This window comes from Micromesistius poutassou (assembly GCF_964030765.1).
Source record: "Micromesistius poutassou genome assembly, chromosome: 6".
Taxonomy (NCBI): Eukaryota; Metazoa; Chordata; class Actinopteri; order Gadiformes; family Gadidae; genus Micromesistius; species Micromesistius poutassou.
This window is the reverse complement of record NC_140276.1, coordinates 18,202,117-18,219,616: the sequence shown is the minus strand read 5'-3', so window position 1 is coordinate 18,219,616 and position 17,500 is coordinate 18,202,117. Positions and strand designations below refer to the sequence as shown.

The window sequence follows — 17,500 nt, the reverse complement described above, 5'->3', positions numbered from 1 at the left end:
TGGTTAGGGCTAGGGTTGGGGTTAGGGTTAGGGTAGTAGTGGTTAGGGCTAGGGTTGGGGTTAGGGTTAGGGTAAGGGTTACAGTCTTATCACTGTTGGCCGTGGAGGGATTACATTGTAATGAGTTGAAAACCCCCTGCGTCGAATGAAGACACACAAGGACATCCTTTGCGTCAGCAGTTAACGCCAGAAGCCCCTGACCAAGCGTCGATTTTTGACGAACTCGGAGTGCGACTGCGCTCGACACACTGGTGTATATGACACACAAACTTACGATGAACGTGACCAAAACATCACAACAGCACACACAGACAAAAGAGCAATGGGCTTTCCTTTGATCCAGAATCGTGTTCAGAATAGAAAGGCAAGCAAAGGCAACATCAATCACACGTTCCTGTATAATATAGTGTGTTTGTGTGTGTGTGTCTGCATGTGTGTGTTTGTGCATGTGCTACATGTGTATGTTTACGTGTGAAAGTGTGTTTGGGTGTGCTTGAACGTGCTTGAATGTGTTTCAGACTGTGAGTCTGTATATGTGTGTGTGTGTGTGTATGTGTTTGTGCGTGTATGTTTCTGGGTTTGCGTACATGTGCCCCTGTGTGTGTGTCTGCATGGCTGGTGTTCTGCCAATTTCTGCTACCCATCAGATTTTGCTTCAAAATATGCTCCCTGTATTCTTACAGTGTACATGGAGTGAGTAGTGGTGTAAAATAACATGTTTCTGTAGTGGGAGCATCGTTTGGTAGAGGCTGTTGGTCAACGGATTAAATACGCTACCAAACCCATAAGGTAGCACTTTTTGATAGGGTAGCATGATTCAATAGACTCTGATCGTGTATAATAACGTATTTATTGGAGAGTTCAGGGGTAGAGTATGTGTATTTTACACCAATACTACACCACGGATCAATAGTGTCGTCATGCGCGTGTGCAGAATCACTAGATAGCAAAATCTGACAAGGGAGCAGAAATTGGCAGAACACCGGCAGACCTGTCGATCAGAACATGGAACCAGAGAGCTTTCATTGACTGAAGTCAAGATATGGGGATGAGCGACAGACATGTACTTTTCATTGCATGATTGTCACACTTTTTGTTTTGTATATCCATTGTTGAATGCACTTATCGAACTTGGGTTTGACCAAAGCATGAGCTCAATGAATGTAATGTAATGTTACGTGATCACTTGTACCTTTTTAATACACACATAAACAAACACACATACATACACACACGCAAACACACACACAATTAATTAGTATGTTAGAGGTTGGTTTGTATTGTAAAAGAAAAGAAGAGACAAGACCAAAAACCTCTCTCTCTCTCTCTCTCTCTCTCTCTCTGTCTCTCTCTTTCTCTCTCTCTCGCTCTCCCTCTTTCTCTCTGTCTCTCTCTCTCCCTCTTTCTATCTCTCTCTCTCGCTCTCCCTCTTTCTCTCTCTCTCTCTCGCTCTCCCTCTTTCTCTCTCTCTCGCTCTCCCTCTCTCTCTCTCTCTTTTTCTCTCTCTCTCACTCTGTCTGTCTCTCTCTCTCTTTCGCTCTCTTTCTCTCTCTTTCTCTCTCTCTCTCTCCCTCTTTCTCTCTCTCTCTCACTCTGTCTCTCTCTCTCTCTCGCCCTCTTTCTCTCTCTCTCTCACTCTGTCTCTCTGTGTCTCTCTCTCTCTCTCTCTCTCTCTCTCTCTCTCTCTCTCTCTCTCTCTCTCTCTCTCTCTCTCTCTCTCTCTCTCTCTCTCTCTCACTCTGTCTCTCTCTCTCTCCCTCTTTCTCTCTCTCTCTCTCACTCTGTCTCTCTGTGTGTGTCTCTCTCTCGCTCCCTCTTTCTCACTCTGTCTCTCTCTCTCTGTCTATCTCATTGTAAGTACAATATCTACTACCCTGTTTTCTGTCTTCCCAGCCCCTCTGCTTGGGTTTAGTAAACCCACATATCACCCTACTACTGCCTCAGATGTGTTTCATTAGAAAATAAATTCAGAAATGATGAAATTCCACCTTGAGTGTGTCCTCCCCCTTCTCCTCAGAGCGCTGGCAGCGAGACAGCAGCCATTGAATTCGGGTTCCACCCACGGTGGTATTCATCCTATTCAATCACTTCGCTCTGCTTTCCAGATTCTCCCACATTTTCATGAGAAGAAACTGTCAGAAATGACCAGTGTCATTGGTTAGTTCAGTGTGTCGTGTTTGTTTTTCCCTGCTTTTCAAAGTCATAAAATATGAAATAATCAGCCGCTGTTGACTGCTGACATAGTGTATTTTATATAGAGGATTTGAGTGTGTGTGTGTCATTGTGACCTTATAGGAAAGTCTATCAATATTCATCAACACACTTGAGTGCGTGGTGTGTGGTGTGTGCGTGTGTGAGTGTGTGTGTGCGTGCTCGTGTATGTATGTGCGTGTGCATGTGCGTATGAATGTTCTCATTCAACCTTAAAGCATAGCTGTGAGCACTTTAAGTGCATGAGTGTGCACATGTATGACTGTGTCTTGCGTCACCAAAATGGAACAACTCCATTAGATTTAGCATCTGTTGGAACACGCCCGGGTGCCATGAAACTGTTGATACTTCTTCTTTCTCCCCTCCTCTTCTCTCCACTTGCCTCCTCCCCTCTCCTCTATTCTCGCCTCCTCTCCTCTACTCTCGCCTCCTCTCCTCTCCCCTCCTCTCCTCTCCTCTCCCCTCCTCTCCTCTCCTCTCCTTTCCTCTACTCTCGCCTCCTCTCCTCTACTCTCCTCTACTTTGCCTCCTTTCCTCTACTCTCCTCTACATTCCTCTCCTCTACTTTGCCTCCTCTTGTCTACTTTGCCTCCTCTCCTCGCTCCTCCTCTCCTCTCCTCTCTCCTCTCCTCTCCTCTGCTCTCCTCTCCACTAGCTTGTGCCCCGTCATGCCGTCACTCTCCTGATTACAGCCTTAATGGAGCGTACCGGCCCTGCACTACAGAGACCTCACACACTCATCCTCTAGTCATTAGAAGTGTTGGTCCAGTGTTGTGCTGTCTGCTGTATCTGCGTCATGTGTTTGTTGTGTCCTAAGACATCTGTTTGTGATAAGGTCCTCATTTAGGACGGAATACTCACACACATTATATTTAGATATGTCATACAGGTAAATGCATTTTATATGATCGTCAAACTATAGGTGTTTGTTTGTGTGTGTGTGTGTGTGTGTGGGTGTGTGTGTATGTGTGTGTGTGTGTGTGTGTGTGTGTGTGTGTGTGTGTGTGTGTGTGTGTGGTCTTTCTGATAACTTGCAGCAATGCAGCACTTACTACCTGCTGTACTTACGAACAGTACTGAACAGGAGAATGATTTTATATATTCTAGAGGTGAGGTGGCTAGATCAATAACAGTCGTGAGACTCATCATAGTAGCCAGCTGACCCATCATCCTAATCCAACGTAGACACTATGCAGAGTCAATCCAACTCAGGACACAGTTATGTTTTGCTTTCTGTGTGTGTGTGGGTGTGTGTGTGTGTGTGTGTGTGTGTGTGTGTGTGTGTGTGTGTGAGCGTAAAAGTGAGAAAGAGAGGGGAAAGGAAATAGAGGAAGATTAGTAATTTTCGATGGACATTGAAGTAACAAATCTTAACGATCCTGTAGATATATTGCCAAAAACAAAAACAAAATGAGTTGAACGTGCCTGCTTACTCAGTCATAACAAATGACCAGGGTGTCCTTCTAGACAGGGAACTAGCTTTGTTGTGTCACAGTCATCATAGAGATACATAAGGGCGCACTCACACTAGACAAAGTGTCCCTGTACCGTACTCAAGTACGATTGCCCCTCCCCCCCCACTGTGCCGCTGGCCTGTGCTGACACTAGGCAATCTCAACTGGGCCTGAGTACGGTTGCCTCTTGTATCAGTGGAGGCTTTAAGATTTTTTTTTGTATTTTTTCAGCTTTATTATAGAGAGAAATAGAGAGGAAAGTGTGGGAGACAGAGGGGAGGACATGCAGTAAATGACCCAGGCCGGATTCAATCCTAGATTGCCCAGACTACTGTAATGAATTAATGCCCTTAAATATGACTACTTTAATGCCTTTGTACGTGTAATGTTCGTTTCCCTGGGTAAAGGGACATTAGTACCCCCTATCGCCTATTGAATATTACTTCGGGGAGGACGTTCCTCCCTCAGCCTCCATTGACTCCCATTCATTTCTGGGGAACTACTGGCGGCCGGTGGATAACATGGGGTTCAATGGGAGAGAGGAGGAAAGTCCTCCTCTGAGTGGGTGGGACTAGCTAAGGGATCTGAATCGCGTCAAAGTCTATTCACGAATAGGCTGGAGCCCTGGCTGCACTATGAACCAATAAGCAGGAGCCCTGGCTGTGGAGCAGCCCGGAGGGAGGGTTTATCCCCTCAAGTCTCTACTAGGCTACGAGAACCAACAAACCCGCTCGTATGCCTCGTTTCCACCAAGTCAAGCGCTACTGTTCGTTGCGGTACAGTGCGGTTCGGTTCGCTTATATTGCCGTTTCCACCGCCAAAAGTCAGCCGAAAGAGTCTATCTATTTTTCCGTACTCCTCCGTTGGGTTACCAAGCCGTCTGAAAGGGTGGCGAAAACGTGGAGTTACATTCGCCGTTATTCTGAAATCACTTAAAAAATATCCTGTTTGGTATGATCAGGTCACTGATATCTTTGCAACACAAACAGAGAGGAGGATTGACTTGATCTATAAATGAAGTCCCTCAATCTTATTTGGCTTAACACCATGACCAACATTCTGAAACATCCATTAACATCCACATTTGCCTCAAACAATGTTAGGCTTACAGCCCATGTCAATAGTTGTGAAATTATGTTCTTGTTCTTTTAATTGTTTGTTACTCTGACTGTTCTGTTTAATATTGTGGAAAGGATGTTAGTGAATGATTCAGAGCATGATGCATTTTAAATGGCATCACTTTTAGTCTTGTGTCTTCATTTTTCTTAAAACAATTGTAGCTGAAAATAAACATAGCCAAATTACAACCAATAGCTTCAGTCATTGAGGGCAAAAATAGGCCCAATGATAGGCCCAGATTTTTTGTTTTTGTTTTACAAATCAAGAGTAGGCCTGATTTGACTAATTGGCTTTGCATCCTTTCCTTCTGCCCTTGTAGTCCAAGACATGCTGCCCGCCAGCTTTCAAAGTACAATGCTGCCACTGGTGGATTTGTATAAATTTTATTCACATAATTATCCCTCCCTGCTATTTTGTAGTTCACCAAAACACCCTGAAACAACTTGAGTCTCACATACTTATGCCACCCTACACCAATAACAGTGCAAGCAGGCCAATGGCAACCAAGCGCGCAGTGCTTCCTCCCTCACTTTAAAAACCACCAGCCGCCACTCTCTTGTACATATAGGTTGCGTATCCGTGTGTGTGCGCGTGTCGGCTCATTAGCATCTGTACCGTGGCCTGACCACACCTCTCCGAAGTGTACTGAGGCCACGGAATTGAACTGTACTTGAGTACGGCTGGCGTGCTCACACTAGCCAAACGATCTAGACTTTAGGGGGCAGACGTACTCGGGCACGGTACAGACGGCCTAGTGTGGGTGCGCCCTAAGAGGCCTCTCTCTGTTTAGACTGAAACTGGATGATAGATCAGAAGGGAGGTCACCTGTAGCAGCCCCGGCTTCTGTCCCCAAACCCAACCCCAGCAGTGCCTCCTGTTGAGTGGGAGACCTCAGAGTACATCTCAGGGCCCCTGGAGATGCCCTCTCACTGCTCCAGTCCACAGCGGCTCCCCCTGACCCCCCTGTGGCTCCTCTCCCCAGAGTCCCTGCAGGGCGAGCACCAGAGGAAGCTGTACAAAGAGCTGCTGGCCAACTACAACCGTCTGGAGCGGCCCGTGGTCAACGACTCCACCGCCATCCTGGTGGAGCTGGGCCTCACGCTGCTGCAGATCATAGACGTGGTGAGCAAATCTGTGTGTGTGTGTGTGTGTGTGTGTGTGTGTGTGCGTGTGTGTGTGTGTGTGTGTGTGTGTGTGTGTGTGTGTGTGTGTGTGTGTGCGCGTGCGTGTAAAATATGTTCACGACGTACATGTAAATGTTTATGAGGATTATTTTGGAGGTGTTAGCTGTGCTGGGTTTGTACGGCAGAATTGCTCAATTGTGTTCTCCAACCAGACATATGAGAGACTAACATGTGGTACATCCACCTCTGATATATCTGCTTTAGCTAAAACGAGCCTTTTATTATTAAGACTAGCCATAAGCGACTCTTTCACAGGGACTCAATATTCAAACGAAACTCAAATGTCTCGAATCCATCATCAGCATGTGTTTGGTTAACAGGCACAGAGTCTGAAAATCAGAAGCGTGATTTCAAACCAGATCAGGGTTGTTTGCCCCTTTCTGTCGATCGGATGCCATTGGGTGAGGTCCTAATGGACAGATTACCATGTATCGTAGAGAGACCTTTTTCTGGGACTAAACAGATTTAACTGCATTAGATTTCAAAACATCAGAAAACAATCAATGTCGAAAGACTGCCGTCATCTATTTGGAGTGAATAGTTCCGCGGTCGACTTCGGCCTCCTAGTGGCGGCCAGTGGCACTGTCTCTTCCGTTGCCTAGACAACTGTCAGTAAACAAACCACTGGGTTCCAGTCCCTGCTTGTCCGATCATTGTCTTCACCTCAGTTTCCGAGAGATTATGGGCGAGTTCTTCATTCCTTTTCTATGTCATTGTGTGCACCCCCATCATATCTTACAGAACTCCCAAGATAGGTCCACTCATTTGTTCTGAGCTTCTCCATTCACATGGATTGGTAATGGATCTGAGATGTTTAGCGCCATCACTTCAGATTCTTTTCAGGCCAACTTGCTGTGCAAAGTAGCTGAGACGTGATGTTCTCTCTAGCATGTGTTGGCGAGTGTGTGAGCCCAGGGCCCAGTTTCCCGATAGCGATGGGGATCCACACTCGTATGATCATTCTCACGAAGGATCTTTCGATGCTTGGTAAAATTATTCTGAGCGTTTCCTGAAACTCCTCTTAACAGGAACGCGCGTGCACTGCTCTAACGACGTTCGTAGGCTTGTAGCTGTCCACTGACACGGTGCTGAAATGGGCTCTGTAGGAGGGGGAGACGCAGGAATGTTGTTTGATGAAACTATATTTTGTGGCAGCAAAAGAATATCTCCCCATCAAGGCCAACAGCAGAGTAGCCTATGAAAAAAATAGACTAATATGAATGCTACAAATATTAAAACACAATTGATAAGGCCTAGGCCGACATATGCTATATCAGTCCTAATCCTGAATGCACCATGCATACATTTTTTCACGGCATTTCCCCCCCTGAAATAATTCCATATTAGAAAAATAAAAAATGTGTCTGTGTGACTATAGCATTTATCTAAATGTGCTGATTTCTGAAGCTTTGCGCTGCAAAGAGGGCAGACTTTCTCCGATTCCGCATTAGGTTTCATTGATTGGTGCGCACTCTCTAGTCTAGAATCTTTGGTGTAAACATTAAAAATGCAACCTTCCATTAATTCATTATCATTCAAACGCAGAGGCATTGACACGGCTATTGCTGTTGCTGGTCTAGATCCTGCCCATACTGTTGTGCAGGGGTATGATGGTGCGGGCAATGTAAGCGGGAAAGGCACGCATCGCAGCACAGTTTCCCAAAGCAGTCTACGTTCACTGCAGAAACCACACTCTCAACTTGGCGTTTGTGCACTCCACTAAGGTCAGGGATGTTCGTAACTGTCTAGACACGGTCCAATAAATAGTGAACTTCATCACAGCCTCACCCAAGTGCCTACAGTGCTTTATGGCAAACAATCGCAACAAAAAACGCCTGCAGAAATTCTCAGACACGCGCTGGTCTCAGCATGATTCATGTAGCCTACAGTATGTATTCTGTCATTATCATCAATCATCATCAATATGAGGACATTTTAACCACGATGGTTGAATTAAAATCAGAGGGAGACAGCAAGTGCAGCTCGCAAGCGATCTTCCACACAAGCAATGGAATCATTTGATTTTATTATGCCTTGTGACGTGGCGTTTGATCGGTACAATTCGGCTGCGCATGTATTTTTGGATTTTTAAATTGCTGCTTTTGTTGACTTCTAACATGTCTCTGTCTTTGCTGTTTAAATCTAACAGTAGTCTACGAGTAATATATCGGTGGTAACCACTGTTTTTGGGGTATTGCGAAATTGCATTCAGTGGTATTGGATGTGTTTTAATAAAACACATCCAATACCACGGAATGTCCAGCTGGTGACTCCACTGAGGCTATAGTAACGATGCTCTTAGCGCTCTACGAGTGCCCCTGGAGCCCTAGTTAGCTATGAGGGTTTTCACAACATTTGTTACGCAACGATGCTTTCGGGAAACAATGTGAAAACTGTACGATGCTCGTACGATGAACTTAACAAACCACTTAGGCTAACGATGCTTTCGGGAAACGGGGCCCAGAGCTAGATCATCAGCAGAACCAAGGTCTTCTAGTGCTGAGAAAGAGGGTCCATCGCATACCTCTTGTTGTGTCTTCTGTTGTGCGGCGCATCACCCAGTCGACAATGATGTTGAAGAGCAATGCTGACATCACACATCCTTGTTTGACTCCTGTCTTTACCTGGAATGCCAGGCTACTGTTTCCCACCTGGCATTTGAAGTTTGTAAAACAAAAAAAAACAGAATCAAATCAACAAAGCCAGGAATGCATTCAGAATTCTGAACAACATATGGAAGTCTCAGCAATATAAAACCAAGACAAAACTCAAGTTATATCAGAGCTGCGTTCTATCCACCATCCTGTATGGCGCAGAATGCTGAAGATTGACAGCAAGTGACATATGTCAACTATCAGTCTTCCACACAAGGAGTCTGAGAAGAATCTGATTTTTTGGCCCAACAAGATAACAAATGAGGATCTATTGAAAAGATGTCAGCAAGACAGTATTGATAGCGTTGTAACAAAGCGGCGCTGGAACTGGATTGGGCATGGTTTGAGAAGAGAGCAAGACAGCATCCCAAGAGTGGCCCTTCACTGGACACCTGAAGAACAAGAGGACGACCCAAGACCACCTGGCATCGCACAATAGAGGAAGAAATTAAATCTATGAACCTGACATGAGAAGATGTCCAGAATACAGCCCAGAATCCAGGACCTTTGCTCCTGCCCTACATGCCAGGAGGCACAAAGGGCAGTAAGTAAGTCTTCATTCCTTTACTGACCCCTCACCCTGACTCCTCGCCTGTCCACCAACCTGTCCCCATGACAACCCCTCCCCAGCCCAACAACCGGTCACCATGACGACCCCTCCCCAGTCCAGACTCCCAGCCCAACAACCGGTCTCCATGACGACCCCTCCCCAGTCCAGACTCCCAGCCCTGTCTCCATGACGACCCCTCCCCAGTTCAGACTCCCAGCCCTGTCTCCATGACGACCCCTCCCCAGTTCAGACTCCCAGCCCTGTCTCCATGACGACTGCTCCCCAGTCCAGACTCCCAGCCCTGTCTCCATGACGACTGCCCCCCAGTCCAGACTCCCAGTTGGCTGCCCAACCACAAACAGTGAATTGATGCTTGCGTTCGCCATTGAGAAATGAATACATTTCTTTAAACGTTGGCATTAAAGTTGCAAGCAAAGTCGCCAATCCTAAGCGGGGATAAAGTACTAAATACTTTTTAATACTCAAAAGTGTTTTTATTTGAAGATGAAGATGTTATCAACACAACTGATTTGAGCATAAAATTATTACCAAAGAAAACATGGTATTTATAAAATATATATAGAATTGTTTTTATGAAACACAATTTGGGCAGCCTTGGTATTGACCTTATACGTTGATGATACATACATACATACATCATACATACATACATACATACATACATACATACATACATACATACATACATACATACATACATACATACATACATACATTAGATAACATTTTGTTAACAGTTTGTCCCCTGCCTCATGGTGGTTTATTGGCCATTGGGAGGGCTACGATTCCAGACAAGAAATCCTCAGATTTTAGACTGACGATGGATTGTTTCCAAAATGTCTGTCCAGTACCAATATAAAGCTAAAGAAGATATTACAACTATTCATCTGTACAATATATTGAGGTAGATGATGCATCCAATGCTGGCTCATTGCTTTAGCAGCAGTGTTAAATGTCTGCAGCCATAATTAACTTCTGCTACATAAAACCAATGCACAAAAGTCAGGCACACACACACACACACCGACACACACTCGCTCTCTCGATTATGTAAGGGACTTTTAAAGGACCATGTTTTGCACTAGTCAATTGTCAGTTTACATTTTTCTGGGAGAACAGATGGATACATTATTTGGTCAGTTAGTTTTTGTGTGGACATTGAAAAGCCAACTTGTTTATGAGACTGTATTTCGTATTTGTTCATAGGTCTTCCTGTGTGTGTGTGTGTGTGTGTGTTCCTAAGTCTGGAGGCCTCTTATCCCACAGCAGTGTGTGAGATGCTTTGTCTTGTTTCGTCATTGTTCCTGCTAGTCATTTAGACGATGCTAAGCTTCTACCAGGCTAATGAACATGTGTGTGTGTTTGTGTGGGTCTGTTTGTCCAAAAATCGTAGGTTTCTTTCGATTGTTCTGTTTTAATTCAGCAAAGTTAACAAAGACTTTTCAGCAGGCACACACAAGCATAGTGCATTCCAGTTGCAAAAATTGTGTCTGCTGTGTTTCTCTTGAAAAACACAATAAAAGTGTTTTTTGCATTTTTTCTTCCCAAATTGTTGAAGAAAAGAACAGTGTCTGGCTCTATTTAATCCCTTCCAGCACTGTAAGTTGTTTTTTAATATTTTTTACACAAAGAAATAACTTTTTGGAAAAGACTGTGTTCTAGCGGGTTGGCAAGAGGCAGCTGGCCTGGTTTCAGCTCTCGTGGGAATGTTAATGGAAGTGCAGAATCCTGTAGTTGTATTTATTTCTTTATTTACCTGAAAGCTAAACAATGATGCCTGACGTCATGGTTTCTTTTTGCGATAAACAAAGAGAAAACACAGACAAACCCCACTCTGTGCACTGCTTTTCCATTCCTGTTTGCAGAGAACATTAATGACTCACATTGGACTAAAGAAGCAATACTTTTCCATGAAAATAGTTATAGTGACACAATTATTAACAAAGTCAGACAGTCCTAGTCACAGCAAATATTATTTGCTTGAACAGGTGCTATGTTCAATAGACACCCCCCCCCCCCCCCCCCCCCCTCCCACAAACAGAGAGCGAGAGGCCGAGAGAGATGGAGCGGTATGGCCAGAGAGAGAGTTAAAGAGAAAGAGAGAGGGGTACTGAGAGTGGTGGGGATACAAAGAGGGGCAGAGAGAGAGGCAGAAAGGGTTTGTGAGAGAGAAAGGTAAAGAGAGAGATTAGAGAGAAGGGGAGGTAGAGGGAGAGGTTGAGTGAGATGTGATACACTCAACACATACTAGTAGTGTGACAATATGTGGCTGCTGCTGCTGGTTCCAGAGTGCCTTGAGGTGTGTGTGTGTGAAAATAAAACAAACGTTAAAGATCAAGTGAAGCCCCTGTTTCAGCTGGCCTTCACACGATGAGATTCAGAAGATTGTGTTCTGGGCTGAGAGATCTAGGAAGGAGTAGGGGGCGTGTCATACCCATGGTTACGACCCACGGCGACTTTGTGATGCTCACTTGGACGTGGACACACACCGCTGCCGAGTGCATCTGGAGAGCTACAGAGTATATAAAGTTATCCTATTACAAGCAACAACATGTAGCGTCTGCTGCAGAGTAGCAGGCCAGCTACAGTCCTACCAAGGAAACGTCTACAACTAAACAGCCGTTAATATTAACATGAGGCGACTCACCTCTATATTGGGCTTTCCTTTTCCTCCTCCACTTTTCTTCATTTTCGAAATTGCGCACCTGAATGCTTGGAACTTTGTAAACTCTGGGATCAGCAGTGTTGGGCAAGTTACTTTAAAAAGTAATTAGTTACTTACCAGCTGTTTTTTACTCTACGCGTTGGAAGTAGTAACAGTAAAATGATCACACAAGGGGCTCCACAGGGCTCCACGTTTCCCTTGTACTCGGCAGGTGGGCGTTGATCGCAGAAATTACCCACAACACAGGCAGTCAACACTGTTCTATGTGTCCCTAGACACATAAAAATAATAATCAGTTTAGATGCCTGCCATGGCACTGAAATCCACCAGGGAGTATGTGGTCTGACAACCCGTCTGGCATCTGTCTGTTGGGCCAACACGTCCAGTTAACCTTTGGTATCCTCAAAGACGGACTCCAGCCCACATCAGTGCAATATGGAGATTAACCTGAATGGGTGACCTTCCCTCCTATCTGATTGAGTGGATAACAACGATTGCACCGGGTTTCATTTCAGCAAACACCCAAATGTCAGCTGGCATTGTGCGACGCGTCCAACACAACCGTTTTTTGTGTTTGCATGCTCTTTGACAGCCTGCAGGTCGTGGTCATTGACCTCGGTAACGCAGACACCTCCTCATCCGCTGCTGTCTACGCAGTCACATGTCCTCTTCAGTGTTTTTAGGGCTCAGATAACTAACCTTCATTTGTTCCAGTCAGTCAACCTGACCGAAGTTATAGGTGTTCATTTGATCTGCTTCAGATACATTGATGGCAGCCGTTGTAATCTCAGGCAGCCTTTCTCTCCCCCTAGCAACAAGGCAACTCCCAGAGCCCAACTCAAAGCTGATTGGTCAATGGGATTTTGCCAGGATGGAAGAGGTGAAGCAGTGAGATTTGCCAGAGAAAGCGCTAGTCTTTTGAAAACCCGAAAGTCGGAGGGAATAACGATTCTTCGGGAAATCCCAGGGAATGAGACACCTTGGGAATTAGAGGTATCTCGTTAATTTGAAAAAACAAAACATTTATTTTCTCTTCGGTGTATTTCTACTACATTCCGCACTAAATAGTCCAGCCTTCTGACAGCAACTATTTTAAGGGATGCATTTTAAATGACCTTGTTTTTTGGTTAATCTTTCAACAGTTCACAATATTGCCTTGGGCCAATATCTAACTTATATACATACCTACACAAGGGCTGCCACCAAATTACAGCATTAACATTTCATAAGCCTGAAATCAATCAAGCATTGATTTCTTGAGTTATTGCAGCATGCTTGATTATTGACACATTTCCTGGTAGAGTTGAGATATGCAGAGAATGTTTACCTCAGAGAGATGGAGAGACGATGGAGAGAAACACGCAGTGTGCTGACGGAGGGAGGAGACTCTCTGATCTGTCCCTTTATTTCTTATCAGGCCTTTCTCTCTTTACACATTTCAGATGTGTTCGTCCCTGGGAAGGTGAAGATTGTGTGGAATGTTGATACTTGCAGAATGGTAAATTCCACAAAAAAATGATTGAATAAAGAAACTAGCTCATGGTGACAAACACTGCAACATTATGTGATGTGAGTGATGACCAAGAGTGTGTAACGTAAGTTTTGGTGTGGCAGATAATGGTTGCATTTAATGTTGAAGTAGTACTCGGGTATAGTACGAAGATGTGTATCTAACTCTCAATCTCATCATTTTGCAATTATTCAAAATAAAAACTTTATTTATCTAACTACATTCATTAAGGAGGCAGTTCTATAAAGTATTCAGGGCTGGTGTTGTTGTGTCTACCAGGCTAGCTGTTGGCTGTTTTCAACCATTCAACCATTAAAACATTAAAACAAGCTCACTTGGTTTCATCGTTTTATTTATTTATTTGTTGGCACTAAATATATTTTACTGACCTGACGTGCTGCTAATGTATTTAAGTATTAATTGTGTTCAGTTGTCCTATTTCCCTTGCTCCAGATGCTGCAGTAAACATGGCCATGTGGTCCGTAACGATTCCCCTCCTCAAACTGTGTTCTGCTCTCCTTCCTCAGGATGAGAAGAACCAGGTCCTGATGACCAACTCCTGGCTCCAGCTGGTGAGTGACGCTCCTTTTGACATAAAGGTGAAGGGAACAGATGTGTGGCGCTAACGAGGCAACTTAATGAACTACCTGACGTCCTCTTGACTTAAACAACGGGGATATCTCATAAAGCGCCGGCCTCTTTGTACCAGAATATATTGAACTCACTCACTCCTTAACACTTAGGACTACAAGAAGATATTTAAGTGGTAGTTGCTGCAGCTCCAATGTTGATCTACCTGTTCTCAGTCTCACCTGGAAGGGGCTGGAGATAAGAGCATGTCTCAGTGTGAATGTTCTGACGTACGTTGTCCAATCAGCACTGGACAGACGCCTACCTGACCTGGAACCCGGACAACTACCCCGGTGTGCAGAACCTGCGCTTCCCCTCTGACCAGATCTGGACCCCCGATATTCTGCTCTACAACAGGTCAGCTCCCCCCCCCCCCCCATATCCTGCTCTACAACAGGTCAGCTCCCCCCCCCCCCCCAAGCTAAAAATGCTAACAGTATAACCTGCCTCTGTATGTTGAATGCTTTCACAGTCTCCGTGATTGTGTTTGTCGGTCTTCAGCAGCTTGAGTGGCCATGAACAAGAAAGGCATGGGTAAAGACATAATGAACATTTGATATACAATAGATGATAGGAGTGAGTAAACAATCAACATCTTGGGATTAGATAAAATCATGAGGAACTACGTGTGCGTCTGATGCACGGTGGTGAATGCAATCACAATCAAAGACAGCACCGACCCACTCAAACAGTACTAGATGGAATACTTGCATCACCGCAGAAACCTTTTACAACTTTCTATAGACTTAATGTTATGTAGCACTTGTGTCCATAAGGGTCGTAGTATTACCATATTACAATGGGTAACCTAGGAGATCCATTCCAGGTTTGAGCACAATTATTACATTATGAGCAACCGTGGAGAAAGAGCGTGAATCTTTGTTTTCCAGGGCCAAGGCTTAATCTGTGAGCAGCGTTTCCAGGGCCCAGTTTAGCATGCTGTTCCTTGGGAAGGGGATCAGGTCAAGCTCATTTCCTGAATTTCTCGTCTGGGGTTAACAAAGGACCATCTCATCTTGCCTCTCATCTCGTCCGCTCCTGTATTTAAAATCAACCTCAGTCAACACTCATTGACTTCCTCAAGTCAATTAGGAATGTAGGTCAGTGGTCTCTCACTGCACCCCATGCGCACACGCGTACAGAGGTATTATCATCATCCAACGTTTAAAAGCTCCCTTTTTAGACCTGAGAGGATTACCTCCTAATCTTTATTTGATCACATTATGCGACCTACTCTCCCTTTCGCCCTTCATTCCTACTTTATGTATCATATCTTTCAGTCATTCATCTATTTACCAAACCTTCGTCATCCTGGTCTTTATCGTCTGTTTTTAATCTTCCTCACTGTCTGCCTCGTTCTCACTCCTCTCCACTGGATCATATTTACTGCAGACACATTTGGAAACAGGAAAGCCGATTCATCGCCTGCTATTAAGTATGCCTGTGTGAGCTGATGGGACGTGCACAGAGTAAAACTCCTGGGTGTCAGTCTGGATAATGACAGGCAGGCTAGAGGCCCAGAGGACATCTTATTGCTGTGATGCTAAAGCTACCGCTAATGGCGCATTTCCACCGGCGGGTACGCTTCGGACCCAGCACACCTCAGCCCAGTAGTGAGGGTGCGGGTATAGCCCAGCTCAGTTACGGCTCGCGTTTCCACTGCCACCAGTACCCTTATGGTGGGGCGGGGTTTAAGCCGGACAGCGATAGCCGTGGCAGCTACGTAAGCATCGTGACCTCATAGCAGCCCGACACAGTGCAGCCTGCTAATAAATCCAAGGAAAAAGAAGAATGTGACACAATGAACAAAGAGCAACAATGTAGGATGTCCAAGAAGGACGGCAAACAACATTTTCTTCAATAAATGAAGCTTTCGCCGTTGTCCAGAAATGCCTCACGGGTACTGTGTTTGTTTGTTATCCCCCTGTCGCACGGAAGGGACGATTCTGTCGACCAATCAACGAACGGCTTGTGTAGCCGAACTTGCCGGGACCCTTTCAGGCGTCTCAGTACCCCAACGGAGGAGCATTGCGAGACGAGTACGGCTCAATGTGGCTCAGTCCGGACCACGCCCACTTTTGGAGGTGGAAACGCGACCCGTGCAGCACCTTTGCAGACCGAACCGACCCTCACCCTCCGGTGAAAATGCACCATAAGCTCTGCTCTCCCTGAACAACTAAACCCCAGAGGCTCCCCTTTATAGCCGGAAGATTTGGAGAATTCCTGGTGGGGAGATGAAACTTTACTGTCTTCTTCAATGACACGCTTTGCTAGCCCCCGCAGACCCAGGTTAGCCCCACAACAGGGCCCACACATAAAGGGGAAAACAAAGACAACGCTAACCCCTTTTGCCGCCACAGGCGTAGCATCTATGACCTTTAACTCTTAGCATGAGCCGCTACACACTGCTACACAGTGGGCCAGGAGTGTGCAGCTAACCACACACAAGGCTGGAGGTTATGGAGAAGGGTTCACCTGTGGCAAACAGCAGAACAGGACCCTGCTGTAGAATAATCCATTTTGGAGCTCTTGAATAAGTGAAGTCACGTACGATTTTTGGTTCATATTCCCAGAAATACAGGTACAATGTTAGAGATGGTTACTAACCACCATCAGAATGTATTGTGTGGCTTCACAGGTCTTTGTTTTCCAAGCACATGACAGGTGGCAAAGATCCATCAAATAAAAATGCAACATTACATTATTCTAAATGTATTCCTCATCCTATTCTGGACTCAAACTTTTGTTTAAATTGTGCCCAAATACTGTAAGCTTCCCAAAGCTGTTCACATTATACGTGAACCAATCACAGAGAAGTCTCTCCCAGTGGCCAGGTCTGCCCTTTAAATGCACAAAGTCCTTGGTCTCATTTGGCGGGGGATCGATCAGGCACAAGAGCAGGTAGACAGCAGCAGCAGGTAGACAGGTAGGCAGGTAGACAGGTAGACAGCGGCGGGCTGAATGCTAATCTGGCCCGACCAGGGGGTGGCTCAGGGACGACTGAGAGGGAGAACCGACTTTAGAGATCAATCACGAGGGCATGGAAAGGAATCCTCATGGGCGGACGGACATGTACCTGCAAGGGCAGATGGATAGATGTCTGTGAGGCCAGACGGATGGACCCGGACGTTAGCAGTGGTCACGGAAGACGGATTGATGAAGAGAAGGGCGGCCATTATCAGTGACTCTTCAAAGTTGAAAGTGCCCGAGAGCTCCGGGTACTCGAGTGTACACAGCGGGCGAGGAGAGGCGTTGTCCCCGCAGCACTTAATGTAAGCAGCAGGCTTGGATTTCAGAGCAGCGAGTCTGCATCCTGCACCCTGGCTCTGGGAGCACGAGTCGCCTTCTGCATCTATGATGAACGTTGACGTCTTCCTCCGTTGTTCTGGAACCCGTCATGTTACCCGTTACATAAGCAGCTATGGTTTCATGCTCCAGAGCAATAACCCGCTAAGTGGTTCGTGCCCGTTGTGTCAGAACAATGCCATGCAAAGCTATTGGG

The 17,500-nt window shown here is 45.5% G+C and overlaps 1 protein-coding gene across 1 annotated transcript in view; it reads left to right on the top strand.

The window, feature by feature from the left end:
- LOC311345278 (neuronal acetylcholine receptor subunit alpha-7-like) overlaps positions 1 to 17,500 on the top strand; it is a gene marked incomplete at both ends in the record, with an annotated part of 45,332 nt that overhangs the window by 4,511 nt on the left and 23,321 nt on the right. Inside the window, 3 exons of the mRNA XM_084469641.1 lie at positions 5,767 to 5,906; positions 13,896 to 13,940; positions 14,246 to 14,355. Coding sequence (XP_084325767.1) covers positions 5,767 to 5,906; positions 13,896 to 13,940; positions 14,246 to 14,355 — 295 coding nt within the window. The remainder of the gene's footprint in view (positions 1 to 5,766; positions 5,907 to 13,895; positions 13,941 to 14,245; positions 14,356 to 17,500) is intronic.